At 41.1% G+C, this 20,473-nt stretch overlaps 1 protein-coding gene across 1 annotated transcript; it reads left to right on the forward strand.

Annotated features, from left to right (window-relative positions):
- Positions 1-7,062: 7,062 nt before the first annotated feature.
- Positions 7,063-19,322, forward strand: LOC135464140 (uncharacterized). The gene is made up of 5 exons (XM_064741633.1): positions 7,063-7,374; positions 10,450-10,629; positions 11,111-11,383; positions 12,166-12,398; positions 18,328-19,322. Exons 1-5 carry the CDS (start codon positions 7,181-7,183, stop codon positions 19,011-19,013), a joined length of 1,566 nt encoding a protein of 521 aa, XP_064597703.1. The 5' UTR covers positions 7,063-7,180; the 3' UTR covers positions 19,014-19,322.
- The last annotated feature ends 1,151 nt before the right edge of the window (positions 19,323-20,473 follow it).

Consider the following 20,473-nt stretch of genomic DNA (forward strand, 5'->3'; position numbering starts at 1 on the left):
TTCTTTGCACAGGGACATGTGCACCCTGTATACAAATCCACCGTCGTTATGTACCTACACTGTACGTTATGTGGCCTTCAGCACTAAGAGGTCAGAGCAAGAAAACAGGACTGGTTGGTCCGGTGTCAGTATAATGTGACTGGGTGGAGTGTCATGTCCGGTGTCTTTGGCATGATGATACTTGCCAAAGTGGTGGCAGCACTTTGGCGGCATGGACTCGCCCTGTCACAAAAAGGCACAATATATGTACACACACTTAATGACTCACCGTCATCGTATGACTAACATTGTACGGGGTAAAATCTCTAAGCATACATATATACATACACACATACATAACGAGCTTCACAAACATCGGCGTGTGAACAAAATGGTATACGCGTTTTGTGCTGGTTGAGAGTAAGAGAGATTTTGTGAGATGACAATCTTCCGAAGTTTCGTAATTTCAATGTAATTCTGTCCTATGTTTTGCTTGTAATATAATTATCGGGTTATTTCAGTAGCTTAACGTCTACATTTGCATGCTCGGAAACTTATATAAGTTTGTCGCATGACAAAGCCCACTTTAAGTTGTAGTTGGTTTATTTGTCTGCACACGAATACGTCAGCTCGAGATCTTTATCCATTAATTTCAAACAGTTAACTAAGACAACAAAATCTCTAGACGTCTAACTCTAACGGGTTATGCCTGGCAGGTATGAGAGTTGCTTGGATATTTACTACAGAAACCACGGTTCTTCACTTGAAGTAACACCCCATGGACAAGCTCATGCGATCTTCACTCAAGTCTGATGTCAGTATTTAGGTTGTTTTCGCCTTTACATGTACACAAAATAACGGGTTATTAACGACCGTCTAGGCTTTGATTGACGATAACTGGTCCCTTGCTGATGCTGACACAAAGTGGGACTGATTACAAAGATTAGAGCTTGTGCTGGTCGGGCTGGAGTCTCCCGTCGATCACGCACGGATACAACATCTGTCAAAAAAGGTTTGATATTCAAATTACCGATGACAAATTTTACCACAATGATTACTTCTCAATTATCTATCATTACACAGATTTTTGTTATATGTGATTTCATTATTATGCAAGCTATAATTGTCACGTCTCCGCCCAACTCTGAAGTACTGTCGCTAGGCCTCATTCATGTACATGTATATCAAACCTGATGGAAATATAAGTCATGTTTAGCTCCTGAGCATAAAACCTACCGTACGTCAATTGCTCTTTATTTTGGTTTACCTCACCGATCTCCCATACTGTCTTGACGTCCAGTCTCGTGAAATGTTTTGCTAGTTAGAAATTGCACATGATGTTTTTTAGAACAGCTGTACAACAGCATGGTTCTGGATGGATGTCTACCATCAGGCCGCCCTGTGATTAACATGTAACTTCATCCTAGGCACATAGGCAGGAATCTAGCGACATTGCCAATGTTATGCTGAGAAAAGGTAGAGAAGGTCTCCTGTAACAATTCTCTGTACGTCCAGATTTCGAGTACAACGTGTTCTTTGAAAACGTTCATAGAGTATTAACTTTCGGTGAAGCAAAATGTGAATTGAAATATTTCTGAAAGATTTCTTCTTGCTCTTTGTTTAGAAATGAACTGATCCCTTCGACAAAATATCGCCATTACACAATTGTGCTTTAAAAATTATAACTGCATCATTTGGGAACTTAGACAAAAAAGTTGTCAGATTTAACAGATTTTTAATTTTGGTATTTAAAGATATTTATATTTCACCTGACACAATTATTAAGTACTAAAATTCAAAGGGTTTTCGATCCAATCAACACTTACTTGGTTTCAAGCGAGGAACAAGATTTCGGAAGGTAAAGCATCAGGTATAGCTCGATCTGAAGTCTTCAGTACACTTTTCTCGTTATTATTAACGGGAAGTTGCTTAATAAGGCTATGTTAGGGCTTTTATTCCAACGAAGTGAAGACATAACAAGATCCAAAATGGTGCGCAATGACTTATGCTGTATTATGTTTCCTTTAGGCCAGAATGGTGGACTACATTAAGACATAATGTTAGCTGTTGTACATGCAATCAACCAAAGGCTAGCAGCTTAAACTGGACACCCCTACGGCCGTTGATTTCATAAATTAAAATAGTATACAGTTGATTTCACTTTTCATTTTGTAGTATGAACTATTAAATTTGACTAGAAATCTGCAGTAGAACAGCGATAATTTTCACCTTCAGTTATTTTGTTCTTCTCAGGGTGTTTTTAATTACACATATTTAATGCAGGTTAAGCGACAAAACACTTCGATACCACTTTACCGAGAAATCTACCAATCTTTTGTATGTGTTGTGTAGGCAGGAAACTTTAAGTTTTAAGTACTAGTATCAAGTTACTAGTACACGATAGCTTACTAGGAAGATGTGCTATATGGACATACAATTTATTAATTTATTAACACGATGTAAACGGGACAACAACCGTTCCACAGCGATCTACATCGAATTAACATTGTATTTATTTATTTTATTTTATTTTATTTTATTTATTTATTGATTGATTTATTTATTTATTGATTGATTTATTTATTGATTGATTTATTTATTTATTTATTTATTTATTTATTTATTTATTTATTTATTTATTTATTTATTTATTTATTTATATGATTGGTGTCATTCACCGAACTCAAGAAAATTTCCCATGACGGCGGCCAGTATTATGGTTGGAGGAAACAATCCACGACCATCCATCAGTTGCTCGCAGACCTTCGCAGGTACGACCGGACCTGCCACTGTTAGCAGTTACACGACAGTTGTCTTGCTGAAAACGACTAACTTGTTATCTGGAGTACTGCGCTTTTAACTATATCTACAATGTATCGTGGAATGAGCGTCATTCCCGGGCTAAATTCCTCAGACTTAAGACTCGCCGTCCTGATATTATCGGCCTAAATCTGACAATTTGCTCTCGATTCAGACAGAGATTTAATTAGAATGGAGTCGTGAAGTGGCTCAAAGTTATCTTGTAGGAGCCTAGAACTTCAAATGTGGGTATTCACACCGTTCATTGATATCCAAGTTACCAGGATAATTAAGTCTAAAGCTAAGCCAATGTGCGAGGATTAAGGTGTATCGCTGTCGGCGGGAAGTTTTTCCACTCACCTATCTACATGTAATTAGACAGAATTAGAGTGTCTCATAAATTCATCGAATTCATCAATTATAAAACGCCCGTAAAGTCCATAAAGCTACCATTATTGAGAAAAGTTTTTCAGTTCACAGTTCTTCGTGGTCTTACCTCCGATGCTTAACTGATTTTTTAAAACTATTTCCATCCCTCTAAGCGTACATGTGAATAGACACAAGCTGTGGGGTTTTATGTGCCATATGCTACTACCCAGGACAACTTTCTTTTTGCCCTGGCACGTAAGAATGGTATCGCTTTGCAGTAAGCTGGCAACAAAGCTGACGTATGCACTAATGTTTAAGTACTGCCTCGTCGGAATGCCAGACCACACGCACTGGTCAGACTTTTTGCCAAGCATCATAAATGGGAACAGACATTTAAAACTTTACCAACAAGAAACCTTATCCTCTCAATTCTAAGGCTTTCCAAGTCCCAGACCTTCGAGAATGGCGAGAGTTTCTCCTGATGCATATGGAGTGATATGAGCGAGATTTATTAATTTCTTTGAGTTCAAGCTTCAGTATTTACATTTTCGATGAGCTAAGTTAGCCTAAATATTTGCATGTTAATAGTACACACATGTATACGTGAGAGATTGTGGATGAAAATCAATCGGCAATCAGATGAAACTTTGACCAGAATAATCAGGGGTTTGCACAGAGTCATGTTACAGCGTGGCACACGGAGCTGTTCTCTTATTCCGCTTTTATTACTAAAAAATCGTAGTTCAAAAATGATTTCTTCACAGCATTACGCATGAACTTTTATTAAATGAGTAACATCACCAATCACTGTTGTCACAGATTTTGGAAAGGCCTCCGACGTGATTCTTGGCATATCTACTGCGATTTAACGCGAGATTTGTCTGTCCCATGTAAATGTTCCTGGCTAGTTTAGTGTGGAAAACTAAATCTCTACCTAACTAATGCAAAGTGTCAAAAATCCCTTACCTATTATTTTAACTATGTGGAGGGCCAGTTATGAGGATCTGGGTGACGAAATCTAGGCATAACAACAAAGGCTTGCTGTACTCCATAAGCGCTCATTCTCAAAAGAGCAAACGGCCGCGGGCTCAGCTTGATTACGACCCATTGATGACCATTCTGTGATTCCCCTATCGGGTTCCAGCCAAGGAGATTTTAAAGAAAATTGTTTTCAGACCAGGAAAAAACAGACACGGGATTAACAACAGTGATTTAGTTCGGTAATCAGCAGAGCTTCCGGAGAAGCATAAGCTTGGTTTCTCTAGCTTTATCTACTTTTATACCTTCTGTAATTGGCTCAATCTTGAATTACGGTTACTTTTGATCGCAAGATACCCATTTCATGGTCATCGGCTGGCAAATGAGTTGAAGGAACAAATTAAGTTCACACGCGCTTTCTTCTCCCTTTAAGTCTGAAATTTACTTTCAACTTTGTGGAGCCCACGGCATTAAGCAAGAAATATCCGAAAGTTGTGGATCAGCACAAAATTGGCTTATTTGAAAGGATCTAGACAAAACACAGTGAAAATGTAGATTGCTGTATACGAGACGTCCTCGCTATATGTGCTGGCTTCCATGTGACGTCAGGTAGCTTGAGCATGTGGAGAAAGTGAGAAAAGTGAGAATAGAGCGGATCCAGCTTTGCATTACATAACCAAGCAAGCAACACAACGAAAATCTGCATAATGTATTTATTTAATTATCTATTTGACTTATGTTCATCCATATGATTTATGGTCAAATTCATAGAAAAAAAAACAATGCAATCAAACATAACAACGAGGCACTGTATTGGGCATTCTATTTGATCAACATGCGTGACGCACATTATGTCATTATTTATTGATTTATTTGATTGCTTTTTACGCCATACTCAGGAATATTTCACTTATACAACGGAGGAAACGAGAGGAAAAGGGGCAGAGCCCTGGGGAAAACCACGACCATCCGCAGGTTGCTGTCAGACCTTCCTACGTAAGGCCGAAGAGGAAGCCAGCATGAGCTGGACTCACAGCAACCGCACTGGTGAGAGGCTCCTGGGTCAATACGCTACGCTAGCGCGCTAACCAATTGAGCCACGGAGGCCTCCGTTATGTCATTATTCAAATATATTCTAGTATACCGTGTAAGCTGCACCGTTTTTTTGGTGTACATATTTACTGACTCCTGGCAAACCTCCAGTCTTTAAGCCCAGCCGAAACAGACTGCCGCAGTGAGAATGCGCTTTGGTGATCTGGTCCGTCTGCTATACAGTAATTGGAGTCCATTGACGTAAATAGTAATATATAATTCTATATAGATTACTCTAACACATGCAGGTAACACTTTTCAAGTTGTCGAATCTAATCTGAAGATTTTCTTATATACAAGTACTGAATACAGGTACTCTCTCGTGAATTGTGCCTTTTAGTGAAAATTAGGCTTAACGCTACCAATGTTGTGGGAAATGCTGACCCTGGCTGGTGATCTGATGCCAGCTTCTTGTCTGCTGATTAAAAGTCATGTAATGTTGCTGATGAGTGAGTGAATGAGTGCTTGGGGTTTCACCTCGTACTTAAGAGTTTTCAGTCATATGACGACGAAGGAGTCCTTAGAGTGCCTCTTTGTTGCAGGACGGATTTCCGCCGCTCTTTAATCTAGTGCTGCAGCTCTGTAACGACTTACCGAAGGCAAGTAAGCTGCCCTAACCGAGCCTTTATACTGACACACGTCATCCAGTCGTTGCACTATCCCCTTACTGCTGAACGCCAAGCGAAGAAGCTACAACTTTAAGGTTTTAGGAGTGACCCGACCCAGGATTGACCCTGCATCTGCCGACTCGAAGCGGACGACCGGTCCCCATGGTGGAGCGTCCGCTTAGGGAGCGGTAGATCCAGGGCCAATCCTGGGTCGAAGACCTTAAAAGAGAAAGATGTGACTTCCTCGCTTGGCGTTTAGCATGAAGAGGAATGTGCCAGGACTGGTTGGTCTGTTTATGGCTCGGGCGGGGCGCCTTACTTGCCTTCGGTAAGGCGTCTCAGTGAAGCAGCACTAGAAAAAAGAGAGTAGGAAATCCGTCCTGCAACAAGGAGGCACGTTACATGCACTGTAAAGATTCCTTCTGGAAAATTGTTAAGTACGAAGTTATACTCCAAGCACTCACTCACTCACTCACTCGCTCGAAGCGGACGCTCTACCACTGAGCTGTTGATGCCGGTAATACAGCAATGAAGTAAAGAATAAAAACATGTACAAAGATTTCAGTACAAACAGGGAACAGTGCAAAAGTCGGTATAACGCAACAACCAAAACTAGTGGGTGAAAGCAGTTTATGATAATTTAAAGGCAAAACATTAATGAGATATTTCTAGATTATATATTCGAGCATTATCCCGTATCCCGTGAATCATTCATCGATTGTAAATGGATCAGTAAATCTCACCGTACACAAATACGTGTACGACACTTCCGAGGGTAAAAGAAAGCTGAACGGAGAAAAATACCACGCATTCACCACTGGTACCAGCAAAGAAAACATGAACCGGGGAAGCCTTCTCACATTTCCAGGTCAGCTGAATTGTAGGTGTAAACAACCGTTTCCAAAAATTGATTCTATTCCTCTTGAAATGTTACTTTTCTGTTGCTAGTAATACATGCACCTATCATAAGGTATTTTTCTACACATAAGACAACATTACTAAAGCGCCGAAGTTAACACATTGCGCAGAAAGACGATGTGTTCTTGTTGTTGTTGATCTTTGGGGGTTGGCAAACATACTCTGGCCTTTCCCTCCTGTATTCTCTCATGGTGTTTCACATAAATAGGTCAGACACGACCTGTGGGAAACGTTTATCATTAAGATGACTTTTCAGATGTTTGCTGCATGCACTTTCCGCATATTCAGGCAGGCAGTACATTGGAGAGACGTCAATCATGGCGGTAGCAGGGGGAAAGCTGCATCTACTGGTGTTGTTTGTTTGTACGTTAGCAATTTCCGCCCGAGTCTTCACTCCGGGACAGATTCGACAAATCGACGATTTCGTGGAGAAAGTAATGGAGTGCTATAACTTACCTGGATTTGCCATAGCTGCCGTGAGAGGAGAAGAGGCGCACATAAAAGGATACGGAAAAATGGACATCAAGAACGATATTGATGTTACAGGGGATTCAATTTTTATGATCGGTTCATTGACGAAGGCAATGACGGCCAGCCTATTGGCGAAAGTCTTGCCAGAAAAACATATGAGGTAGGCCAAGTGTTTTCTTTGTCTTCCTTTCTTTCTTATCTTTCGTTTCAGCCAGTTGGTGCCTTTCAAAATTATTTAAGATGTGTACCACAAATTTCCACACAGCACAGAAACTTTACAACTTTCAGATTTCAAGATGACCTGGACATTTGCTGACGACTTACAATTTATTATTCAAATGTCAAATTCTAAAATTATGTTATTTTGATGTGAAGTAAATGTAAATATATCTCACTGCAATAGTGTGTTTTAATTATCGCATCGCAATTGATAATATCTGTTGGGGGTGCTTAACTCTTATATATTTGTGTTTTCACAAATCCTTGCAAATTCATGTGAAACAAACGCCATGAATATTAATACAACTGCAGGGGGTAATGAATCTTCCATCCTCCCCAGACTGCATGGCTATGGGGAAGTATACCGGTACAAAAGTCTATATATATATACACATCTTCAAAGTTGCCAGTCACGTACATCGGATGTTTTGGAGCTGTTATGAATGGAAATTGTTATCGAGTGAACCGCTATGTAGAGTAAGTGGGCCTTTGAGAGCGACATCTGCAGGCGATACCAGTCAGTATTTATCCAATTTCAGGAAGAAAATATATGCATGTGATTTGTTTACATTAGTAACTCACATGTTCAACAATTCCGCCCTCCCTTACCTCCAGGGTAGCCATGAATTATAAGAGTGAAATGTGTGTTTAGGTGGACCAGTAAGCAAAATAATGAGCCCAGGGACATGTGAGCTAGGCTTGGGAACCTCAGTTGAATGACTATACTAGTCATTCAACTAAGGTATATTATCCTTCCGGTACTTGACCTTTGTAATTACGCTGGGTAAACAACTAGCGGAATATTTGACAGGAACTGATGACCGTCATTAATACAGTTCACACAAACGCGAAAATTGTAATGAAATGATTCACGTCGAAATTGTAAGGAGATCACTATGACGAAAATGCAGTGAAATGTCTATTCGGAAACCGTAATGAAATGACTATAAGAAATTGTAGTAAAATGTCTCTCAGAAATCTGTAATGAAATGACTATGACGGAATTGTAGTGAAATGTCTATTAGGAGACTGTAATGAAGTGACTTTGATGAAATTGTAATGAAATGTCTATCACGAAACTGTAATAAACTGACTATGACAAATTGTAGTAAAATGTCTCTCAGAAAACTGTAATCAAATGACTCTGACGGAATTGTAGTGAAATGTCTATTAGGAAACTGTAATGAAGTGACTTTGATGAAATTGTAATGAAATGTCTATCACGAAACTGTAATGAAATGACTCGCACGAAACTGTAATGAAATGACTCACCCAAAAGTGTAATGAAATGACTCACCCGAAACTGTAATGATATGATTATCACGAAACTGTAATGAAATGACTAACACGAAATTGTAAAGAACTGAGTACAACGCAATTTTAATGAAGTGACTAGGACAAAATTATAATGATTTAACGATCAGAAAATTGTCATGGGATGACTACAAAATATAAATAAATGACCACCATGTTTTTAAAGGAAATGAGTATCACGCGAGTTGAACGAAATGAGTATCACGGGATTTGAACGAAACGAGTATCACGCGATTTGAATTAAATGATTATCACGTACTTTGAATGAACAGATTTTTTTTACATATTTCGAATGGAATGACTATCACATAATTTAATTAATCTCTATCGCGAATTCTGATTAACCTTTCTCACGTCATTTGATTAACTCCTGTTACATAATTTGATTAATCTAGTAATTTAAATACAGTGACTATTATGCAATTTGAGAGTATAACGTGATCATGGTGACTTAGAATGGGGGAAACATTAAAACGAATATCAACCACATTCATCCACTTTCCCGAAAAGATGTGTTGCGAAAGTGTGATAAATAGCTCAATGATACTTTTATATGCCATATATAAGCATTTATGTACCGTAATCATTACAAACACCCACATTTTCTCATGTTACGACCCAAACTGTCTGTATTATAAAGAGATGGCTTGTTCGAAATACACGACAGTTTAGCCGCACAAAAAAGTAACCAAAACCAGCAGATTTTATTTTTCAACAATTTATTAGCTTTAACAAGAACAGATAACAAGGCTTATACAAATACTAAAGTACTTAAGTTTAACAAGAAAGGATAGCAGTATCTATACAAATACTAAAGTACTTACATGTACAACGGTGTCAAGTCCAAACGGACGCATATACTCCACAATGCTTAAAAATGCACAGAGGCAATATTCACAAGAGGGAAAATCCACAATATAACTGAGCGTATGACGAAATATACACAAAATTCCACAGACAAGGTCCGTATACTTATAAGCACTGTGTACACAAGAGCACAAATTAAATATACAAGTTCAGACTGAACAAGTGCTTGGTGGAGATATGATATAACAAAGCCAGAGGCTATAAAGACACCAAAATTCAGCACAAAAGGCCTACTAAAGTAACACACAGCGAAAGCATCCCAAACTGTCAATTCTCCTTTCTCCTCCTTTGACCTGCTTTCATAGGTCTTATATAGACTGGTGGAATTTTCTAGAATTAGAAAAGTCTTGAACACTTGTTGTAAACAAACAGGCCCCGAACTGAGCGTATTCTGGAACATTCTATGGTAGAGGCAGACAGCAGGCCCTGAACTCAGCATATGTAAGCAGTGACAAGCTAAATTTAGAAGCTAACGGCAGTTGTTCACCTAACACTCATCATGTCAGAAACTTGTCCTCCTCGCTTCTTGGGACAGTCGTTCTGCCTTTAAAAATGAAATCGCTGGCTCGAGTCCATGCAGTTCTCGGGAGTACGCGTGAAACACCAATCAGATATTTAAATAAATCAAGTAGCTCTCAGAAGTTCGGCAGTGGTTTTAGGTCAGGAAGTGTGTAAGATACATGACACGTCGCTGGTTTCCTCCACCCATAAAACTGATCACCGTAGAATCAGTAAAATATCCGCTAGAACGACGTTAAGCATCGATCAAATAAAATAAATAAATACACATATAAATGACTAAAAATTATAAATACATAAATTATGCTAATATCAGCTCGACGTGGGACACCAAAGTCAAGGACATTCTGGGGGACTCATTTAAGCTGAGCACAGAGGACCTGACAAACGGTGTGACGATCAGAGATCTACTGAGCCACAAGACTGGGCTAGCCGCGGGGATTTATGGTATCTTCAGAGGATACTCCAAAAACATCACAGCGGCTCGTATGGTGAAGTGTGTATTTATATATTTGTGTGGAATTTGATTTAAATTAAATTTATTTCTAACTGTTGTATAGCTGAGCTTGGAAACTCAGTCAGCTCACACCAACATAACTTATTACATAAGTATCCAATTATGCCAAGGACCAGACAAATCCTTGCGGTGCAGTCAGTCTCGAAGGACCTGAAAACACAAACTACATCCCATGATATTGCTCCCTGTTCAAACCTATGGTGCATCATGTTTAAGGGACTCTGTGAAATGCGCTTCTCACAGAACCGCAGCTACAACTAAAGAGTGCATCTTACGTTTCGTTGTAGATCGTTATGAGGTGTTAACGGTTATATCGGTTCTAGATAAAATTGTAACCGTCTACATACACAAATCGAGCATATGTTACCAGATAATTCATTCCCTAAAGCCTAATTCTCATGAAATGATAAAAACTTATTCTTTATTTGTCCTACTACATGTATGGAGTACTTCCTTGCAGAAAACTTCGCCACTTGCCCTCCGTAAAGCCTCTGAGGTTAAGGTTTGACTACAATCAATGGACGTATATGTTGGCAAGTCACGTGACAGAAGTACTAGCAGGAGGCACAGAATCCTGGGAGGAACTAATGAAGCGTCACTTGTTCGAACCATTGGGAATGGACTCTACAGTCATCGGACCGAATCTTAGCAAATTGGCGGCAAATAATAAACTTGCCTTACCGTATCAGTTCTCTAATGGCAAGCACGAACAAATGCCTCTAGAAATATTCGAGTAGGTACCCTTGACCTGTGGGATACGTTCCGATAATAATCGGATTTTGGCTTAATTGTAGTTTCCACTAGATTATGCAGTTAGAGAATTAGTCAGGTATAAAGGTTTAAACATGCTACGTAGGCGGTGATTTTTGGCACAAAATTCATATCAGCCGACCAAATAAGACTTTTTGCATTTTGCAAGAATAGCTAAAATTCTTCCATTTTAGTAAATATCAGACTCGTTGTTTGTGGTATTAACACGATTCCAAAGTTTGAAACAGTTATACTGCGAGTCCTTTTATAAATTTTACTACTTATTTCTAAGGGTAGCGGTGCACAGTCGATGTTTCTACGTGCATTTTGTTACAGGTAATTATTTGGGCTATTCTACAATAGTAAAAATTCGATCGTAGTTGCGCTGATGATTTCTGTTGCCAAAAATCTCCGGTTTAGCCTTTTGAATGATACTCATCCGTTAAGTGCTGTGTTTTTTTCGTCCTAGTCTATAAATGAAGTCAGCAACCTGCGGATGGTCGTGACTTTTCCACGGGCTCGGCCCTGTTTCCTCCCACCATAATGCTGGCATACATACATACATACATACATACATACATACATACATACATACATACATACATACATATACATACATACATACAAACGACACTATCACTGTCTCCGTTCAAATATCCTTTGATTTTATTTAACTTATTAATCTTTTGCAGTATGCGCCCAAATAACTATTAACCTACCGTCCATATACCCTTTGATACTATTTACTTATTGGCTCTGTTACAGTATCCACCCGGCGCAGGCGGCCGGTGCAGCATTCTCTTCCGCCAATGACATGGCCGAGTGGATCAAGTTTCTGCTCCGAACACCAAAGCAGATCGTGAATGACACGGTGTTTTCTCAGACAATGCTTTCTACTCAGCACCTGAACAGCGTGAAGGGTCAAATGAGACCAACATTTCCAGTGGACATGTATGACTACGGTTATGGTTTGGGCTGGTTCACATCGGCTTATCGGGGTAAGTGGGTATTACCCGGCTTCTGTCCGTGAAATTCTACGTGAAATTACTACGTGAACCGAAGTGAAATTTGTCTTTGCTTATGTTTGTACTTATGTAACTGATTGATGTTTACCGCCAATGACGGTTACGTATTGCAATCAGTTCCCATAAGTGGTAGATGTAAAACGGTTGCATCATGCAACCAACAACACGCACAGTAAAAATATTTTAAATTTAACTAACATGACGACTATGAGGTTTATGGATGAAGACCGGAGTGCTTACAGTATACCACCGACATTAACTACTGTCGTGACAAATCTCCTCACTTACAGTATACCACCGACATTCACTACTCTCCTGTAAAAACTCCTTACTTACAGTAAACCACCGACAGTCACTACTGTCCTGACAAACCTCCTCACTTACAGTATACCACCGACATTCACTACTGTCCTGAAAAAACTCCTGACCTACAGTATACCACCGACAGTCACTACTGTCCTGACAAACCTCCCCACTTACAGTATACCACCGACATTCACTACTGTCCTGAAAAAACTCCTGACCTACAGTATACCACCGACAGTCACTACTGTCCTGACAACCTCCCCACTTACAGTATACCACCGACAGTCACTATTATCCTGACAAACCTCTTCACTTACCGTATACCACCGATATTCACTACTGTCCTGAAAAAACTGCTGACCTACAGTATACCACCGACATTCACTACTGTCCTGACAAATCTCCCCACTTACAGTATACCACCTACATTTACTACTATCCTGACAAACCTCCTCACTTACAGTATACCACCGTCAGTCACTACTGTCCTGACAAACCTCCCCACTTACAGTATACCACCGACATTCACTACTGTCCTGAAAAAACTGCTGACCTACAGTATACCACCGACAGTCACTACTGTCCTGACAAAGCTCCCCACTTATAGTATACCACCTACATTTACTACTATCCTGACAAACCTCCTCACTTACAGTGAGACATTCCGACATACACCGACATTCACTACTGTCCTGAAAAAACTCCTGACCTACAGTATACCACCGACAGTCACTACTGTCCTGACAAACCTCCCCACTTACAGTATACGACCGACATTCACTACTGTCCTGAAAAAAACTCCTGACCTACAGTATACCACCGACAGTCACTACTGTCCTGACAACCCCCCTCACTTACAGTATACCACCGACATTCACTACTGTCCTGAAAAAACTCCTGACCTACAGTATACCACCGACAGTCACTACTGTCCTGACAAACCTCCCCACTTACAGTATACCACCGACATTCACTACTGTCCTGAAAAAACTCCTGACCCACAGTATACCACCGGCAATCACTACTGTCCTGACAAACCTCCCCACTTACAGTATACCACCGACATTCACTACTGTCCTGAAAAAAACTCCTGACCTACAGTATACCACCGACAGTCACTACTGTCCTGACAAATCTCCCCACTTACAGTATACCACCGACATTCACTGCTATCCTGACAAACCTCCTCACTTACAGTATACCACCGACATTCACTACTGTCCTGACAAACCTCCCCACTTACAGTATTCCACCGACATTCACTACTGTCCTGAAAAAACTCCTGACCTACAGTATACCACCGACATTCACTACTGTCCTGACAAACCTCCCAGCTTACAGAATACCACCGACATTCACTACTGTCCTGAAAAAACTCCTGACCTACAGTATACCACCGGCAATCACTACTGTCCTGACAAACCTCCTCACTTACAGTATACCACCGACATTCACTACTGTCCTGACAAACCTCCCCACTTACAGTATACCACCGACATTCACTACTGTCCTGAAAAAACTGCTGACCTACAGTATACCACCGACATTCACTACTGTCCTGAAAAAACTCCTGACCTACAGTATACCACCGACATTCACTACTGTCCTGGCGAACCTCCTCACTTACAGTATACCACCGACATTCACTACTGTCCTGAAAAAACTCCTGACCTACAGTATACCACCGACATTCACTACTGTCCTGACAACCCCCCTCACTTACAGTATACCACCGACATTCACTACTGTCCTGACAATCCTCCTCACTTACAGTATACCACCGACATTCACTACTGTCCTGAAAAAACTCCTGACCTACAGTATACCACCGACATTCACTACTGTTCTGACAAACCTCCTCACTTACAGTATACCACCGACATTCACTACTGTCCTGACAAACCTCCCCACTTACAATATACCACCGACATTCACTACTGTCCTGACAAACCTCCTCACTTACAGTATACCACCGACATTCACTACTGTCCTGAAAAAACTGCTGACCTACAGTATACCACCGACATTCACTACTGTCCTGACAAACCTGCTCACCTACAGTATACCACCGACATTCACTACTGTCCTGAAAAAACTCCTGACCTACAGTATACCACCGACAGTCACTACTGTCCTGACAAACCTCCCCACTTACAGTATACCACCGACATTCACTACTGTCCTGAAAAAACTCCTGACCTACAGTATACCATCGACAGTCATTACTGTCCTGACAAACCTCCTCACTTACAGTATACCACCGACATTCACTACTATCCTGACAAACCTCCTCACTTACAGTATACCACCGACATTCACTACTGTCCTGAAAAAACTGCTGACCTACAGTATACCACCGACATTCACTACTGTCCTGACAAACCTCCCCACTTACAGTATACCACCGACAATCACTACTATCCTGACAAACCTCCTCACTTACAGTATACCACCGACATTCACTACTGTCCTGAAAAAACTGCTGACCTACAGTATACCACCGACATTCACTACTGTCCTGACAAACCTCCTCACTTACAGTATACCACCGATATTCACTATTGTCCTGACAACCCCCCTCACTTACAGTCTACCACCGACATTCACTACTGTCCTGACAAACCTCCCCACTTACAGTATACCACCGATATTCACTACTGTCCTGAAAAAACTCCTTACCTACAGTATACCACCTACAGTCACTACTGTCCTGACAAACCTCCTCACTTACAGTATACCACCTACATTCACTACTATCCTGACAAACCTCCTCACTTACAGTATACCACCGACATTCACTACTGTCCTGAAAAAACTGTTGACCTACAGTATACTACCGACATTCACTACTGTCCTGACAAACCTCCCCACTTACAGTATACCACCGACATTCACTATTGTCCTGACAACCCCCCTCACTTACAGTATACCACCGACATTCACTACTGTCCTGACAACCCCCCTCACTTACAGTATACCACCAACATTCACTACTATCCTGACAAACCTCCTCACTTACAGTATACCACCGACATTCACTACTGTCCTGAAAAAACCCCTGACCTACAGTATACCACCGACAGTCACTACTGTCCTGACAAACCTCCTCACTTACAGTATACCACCGACATTCACTACTGTCCTGAAAAAACTCCTGACCTACAGTATACCACCGACATTCACTACTGTCCTGACAACCCCCCTCACTTACAGTATACCACCGACATTCACTACTGTCCTGACAATCCTCCTCACTTACAGTATACCACCGACATTCACTACTGTCCTGAAAAAACTGCTGACCTACAGTATACCACCGACATTCACTACTGTTCTGACAAACCTCCTCACTTACAGTATACCACCGACATTCACTACTGTCCTGACAAACCTCCCCACTTACAATATACCACCGACATTCACTACTGTCCTGACAAACCTCCTCACTTACAGTATACCACCGACATTTACTACTGTCCTTAAAAAACTGCTGACCTACAGTATACCACCGACATTCACTACTGTCCTGACAAACCTCCTCACCTACAGTATACCACCGACATTCACTACTGTCCTGAAAAAACTCCTGACCTACAGTATACCACCGACAGTCACTACTGTCCTGACAAACCTCCCCACTTACAGTATACCACCGACATTCACTACTGTCCTGAAAAAACTCCTGACCTACAGTATACCACCGACAGTCACTACTGTCCTGACAAACCTCCTCACTTACAGTATACCACCTACATTCACTACTATCCTGACAAACCTCCTCACTTACAGTATACCACCGACATTCACTACTGTCCTGAAAAAACTGCTGACCTACAGTATACCACCGACATTCACTACTGTCCTGACAAACCTCCCCACTTACAGTATACCACCGACAATCACTACTATCCTGACAAACCTCCTCACTTACAGTGTACCACCGACATTCACTACTGTCCTGAAAAAACTGCTGACCTACAGTATACCACCGACATTCACTACTGTCCTGACAAACCTCCTCACTTACAGTATACCACCGATATTCACTATTGTCCTGACAACCCCCCTCACTTACAGTATACCACCGACATTCACTACTGTCCTGACAAACCTCCCCACTTACAGTATACCACCGATATTCACTACTGTCCTGAAAAAACTCCTTACCTACAGTATACCACCTACAGTCACTACTGTCCTGACAAACCTCCTCACTTACAGTATACCACCTACATTCACTACTATCCTGACAAACCTCCTCACTTACAGTATACCACCGACATTCACTACTGTCCTGAAAAAACTGCTGACCTACAGTATACTACCGACATTCACTACTGTCCTGACAAACCTCCCCACTTACAGTATACCACCGACATTCACTATTGTCCTGACAACCCCCCTCACTTACAGTATACCACCGACATTCACTACTGTCCTGACAACCCCCCTCACTTACAGTATACCACCAACATTCACTACTATCCTGACAAACCTCCTCACTTACAGTATACCACCGACATTCACTACTGTCCTGAAAAAACCCCTGACCTACAGTATACCACCGACAGTCACTACTGTCCTGACAAACCTTTTCACTTACAGTATACCACCGACATTCACTACTGTCCTGAAAAAACTCCTGACCTACAGTATACCACCGACATTCACTACTGTCCTGACAAACCTCCTCACTTACAGTATACCACCTACATTCACTACTATCCTGACAAACCTCCTCACTTACAGTATACCAACCGACATTCACTACTGTCCTGACAAACCTCCTGACTACAGTATACTACCTACATTCACTACTGTCCTGACAAACCCCCTCACTTACAGTATACCACCGACATTCACTACTGTCCTGACAAACCTCCTGACTCCACCTGCAGTGGAAGCAGCAAGAGTTTTTTTTCGAGCAGTGACTCAGTTGGTTAGCGCGCTAGCACAGGGTAATGGCGCAGTAGCCTCACCAATGTGGTCGCCCATGCTGGCTTAGGCTCGCGTCCTCTACGGCCGTACGTGGAAAGGTCTTCCAGCAACCTCTCAATGGTCATGGGTTTCTCCCGGGTTCTGCCTGATTTCCATCCACCATAATGCTGGCCGCCGCAGTATGATTATAATATTCTTGAGTATGGCGTAAAAAAACCAAGCAAATAAATCAAATAAATAAATATTATCGAGCACCCGACTTCATTGATCAAGGATCAAAGCCCTTTAACCATCTGAGCCTGTCGCAAATAAGTACGCGTAAAAGTATAAGGTAAAGATGGAACAAGACGTCTCCTTCAGATGTACTAGTACTGCAAGCACAAATAAATAATCAAGCAAAAACAAAGTTTTTGCAGCTCATTTATTTTTTTTAATTTCGTCACGATATGGCTGAAATATTGCCAACGTAGCGTTAACCTATAATCATAGATCCATTTTTTAATTTTATTAGTCGTACCACAGTGTACAAGAATTAATCTTAAGGATATTTTTTGTGACATCTATAAAATAATGTATTGTTCAAGTTTTGTTAAGATCAGTTACCATTTTATTTTATTCCATATACTAAGAATATATATATGTATATATGTCCTTCCAGGTAGAAAACTAGTGCAGCATTGGGGTGAACTGTTTGCCTATACTGCAACATTATGGCTTTTTCCGAACTCTGACGTTGGGATATTTGTCAGTACAAATGGTAAGATAGAAGGCGGAGGCATACCAAGGGAACTGATAGTGGCTTTCATGGCCGACATGATGCTGGGCGAAAACCCATGGCTTAACACAAAAACAGCGTGTGTATATCCCAAACCATGGATTTCTAAACCCCCTAAAGATCTCCCCCATGGCACATTTCCGGAGTTAGGCTCCCAGCGCAACCTGTCGGAGTACGTTGGTGTGTATGGTCATAGATTACTTGGCGATGTGAAAGTGTTCATCAATGAGTCCACAAAGAAACTACAGCTCACTCTGGGAGAAAGGGTACGGGCTGTCCTGTATCCCACAGCTGAAAAAGACGTGTTTAGGTGGGAACTGCAAGCCCCTTTGGCCTTTATGAACGTTGAATACCCGAACTATGACAGCGTCCATTTCATGGAAACAAAGGGCAAAGGAATGGACTCGCTGGTCTCGACCGCCATGGAAAAACAGTTTGTGTTCAAGACGGATGTCCGATTCGCAGACGCATCCTCCGCCACTGCCATGTCACGTGGAGTCGTCTGGACGAAAGTCGCATTCGTTTTGATTGTGGACATGTTGATCTTTGTGTACTCGTGTACTTGGTAATGACACCAATAGCATGAACTACTCTGGACAGGCAAGCGGATGTTCAAAATGAGCGGAAGAGAGAGCTGTGTGACCTATACCTGACGGTCAACAAAGGAGGAGGGGTGGGGGTGCAGATCCCCCTGTTTTATTCGACAAAAAGCGATTACATCTGTTTCTTTTAGTATTATATAAGTTCGCGACTTGTCTCTTTGCACTGACGCTTTTCTGTACAGGTCAAAATCTGACGGCACACAATCATTCAGAACTCTCCACAACAATCGCCTTCTTTTGATGTAACAAGCCCAGAAATACTTGAATGTGCTTATCCTCCACATTACAATCTACATTGATCAAATGCTGTTATTTTTTTTTCACTTCGTTACATAGACTATATCATCAGGGTACCTGTCAAATCTTCTGGCGGAAACAGCGAATGCTGCATGGCATTCTAACATCCGACCTAATCGGTCTAAAGTCATAAAGACGTAGTCAGCAGGCGAAACCATCAAGGCCCGTGCGGATATTTCTAATGTGACAACCTTCGATCAACTAAAACAATGATACGCAGTTGATAGCATTATGAAACCACAAATAAAACGGGTAAGAAGTTGTTCCCCATTATACATGCCACATAAAGTTCGTGCACATACAGAATACAGTAATTTTCATTAACTGGCAGACGTGCATCCTCTCGCCTCAGCGGTAGTTACTACCACGCATGTCAATTTACACTATATCGTTCGCTGCATCACAGGCGAACGCTTAGCTTGCCGTTTCCACAGAAAACAAACACACCTTATCTCTGGACGAAAACAAGCAGCAACAGCAGTAGGAGAAGATCTTCATTATCAATGTGAAGAAAGAAATCTTTCACGCAAGTTAACGTGATATGTGGTATGTTTTATCCTTGGTTTTATTGACCGGCATTTCTATGGTATTCATTGGCTTACTGCCACTTTCAAGTGACTTACTGCTGAATTCATCTTCAAACCAAACAGATACCTAACATAAATATCTAGAACTGAAGCTCTGGAAGCTCTGATATGTGAAGTGACCGTAACGGCAGTACCCTGGGCAATCGACTTAAGTGAAATACATAGCCAACTGCAAAAGTCGAAGAGTGGAAAATGAAATTATTTACTGGAAAAACCTCTAAGAACCCTCGCCTTATGCTCATTATATATAGAACATGTTTATTTTACAGCTGATTGGGCCTTCTTACCATGAAGGCAAACAAGTTTTGGTCACCGGGAAAATCCGTGGAGGAATCTCTCGTTATCTCTCGTTATAGCGGTTTCACGCAGCCTCTTTTTCACAACATGGTGACAGCAAATAACCTTTCTTCTTGCCTACAGCATACAAGAAATGTGGGGAAATACGCTCAGAAGGTTAGCTGTAATACATCTGTCAAATTTTACTACACAAAAATGTCGAGATGTCGACTACATATATCACGTAGTATACGTAGTGAATGTTTT

This window comes from Liolophura sinensis, chromosome 3, assembly GCF_032854445.1.
Source record: "Liolophura sinensis isolate JHLJ2023 chromosome 3, CUHK_Ljap_v2, whole genome shotgun sequence".
NCBI lineage: Eukaryota > Metazoa > Mollusca > Polyplacophora > Chitonida > Chitonidae > Liolophura > Liolophura sinensis.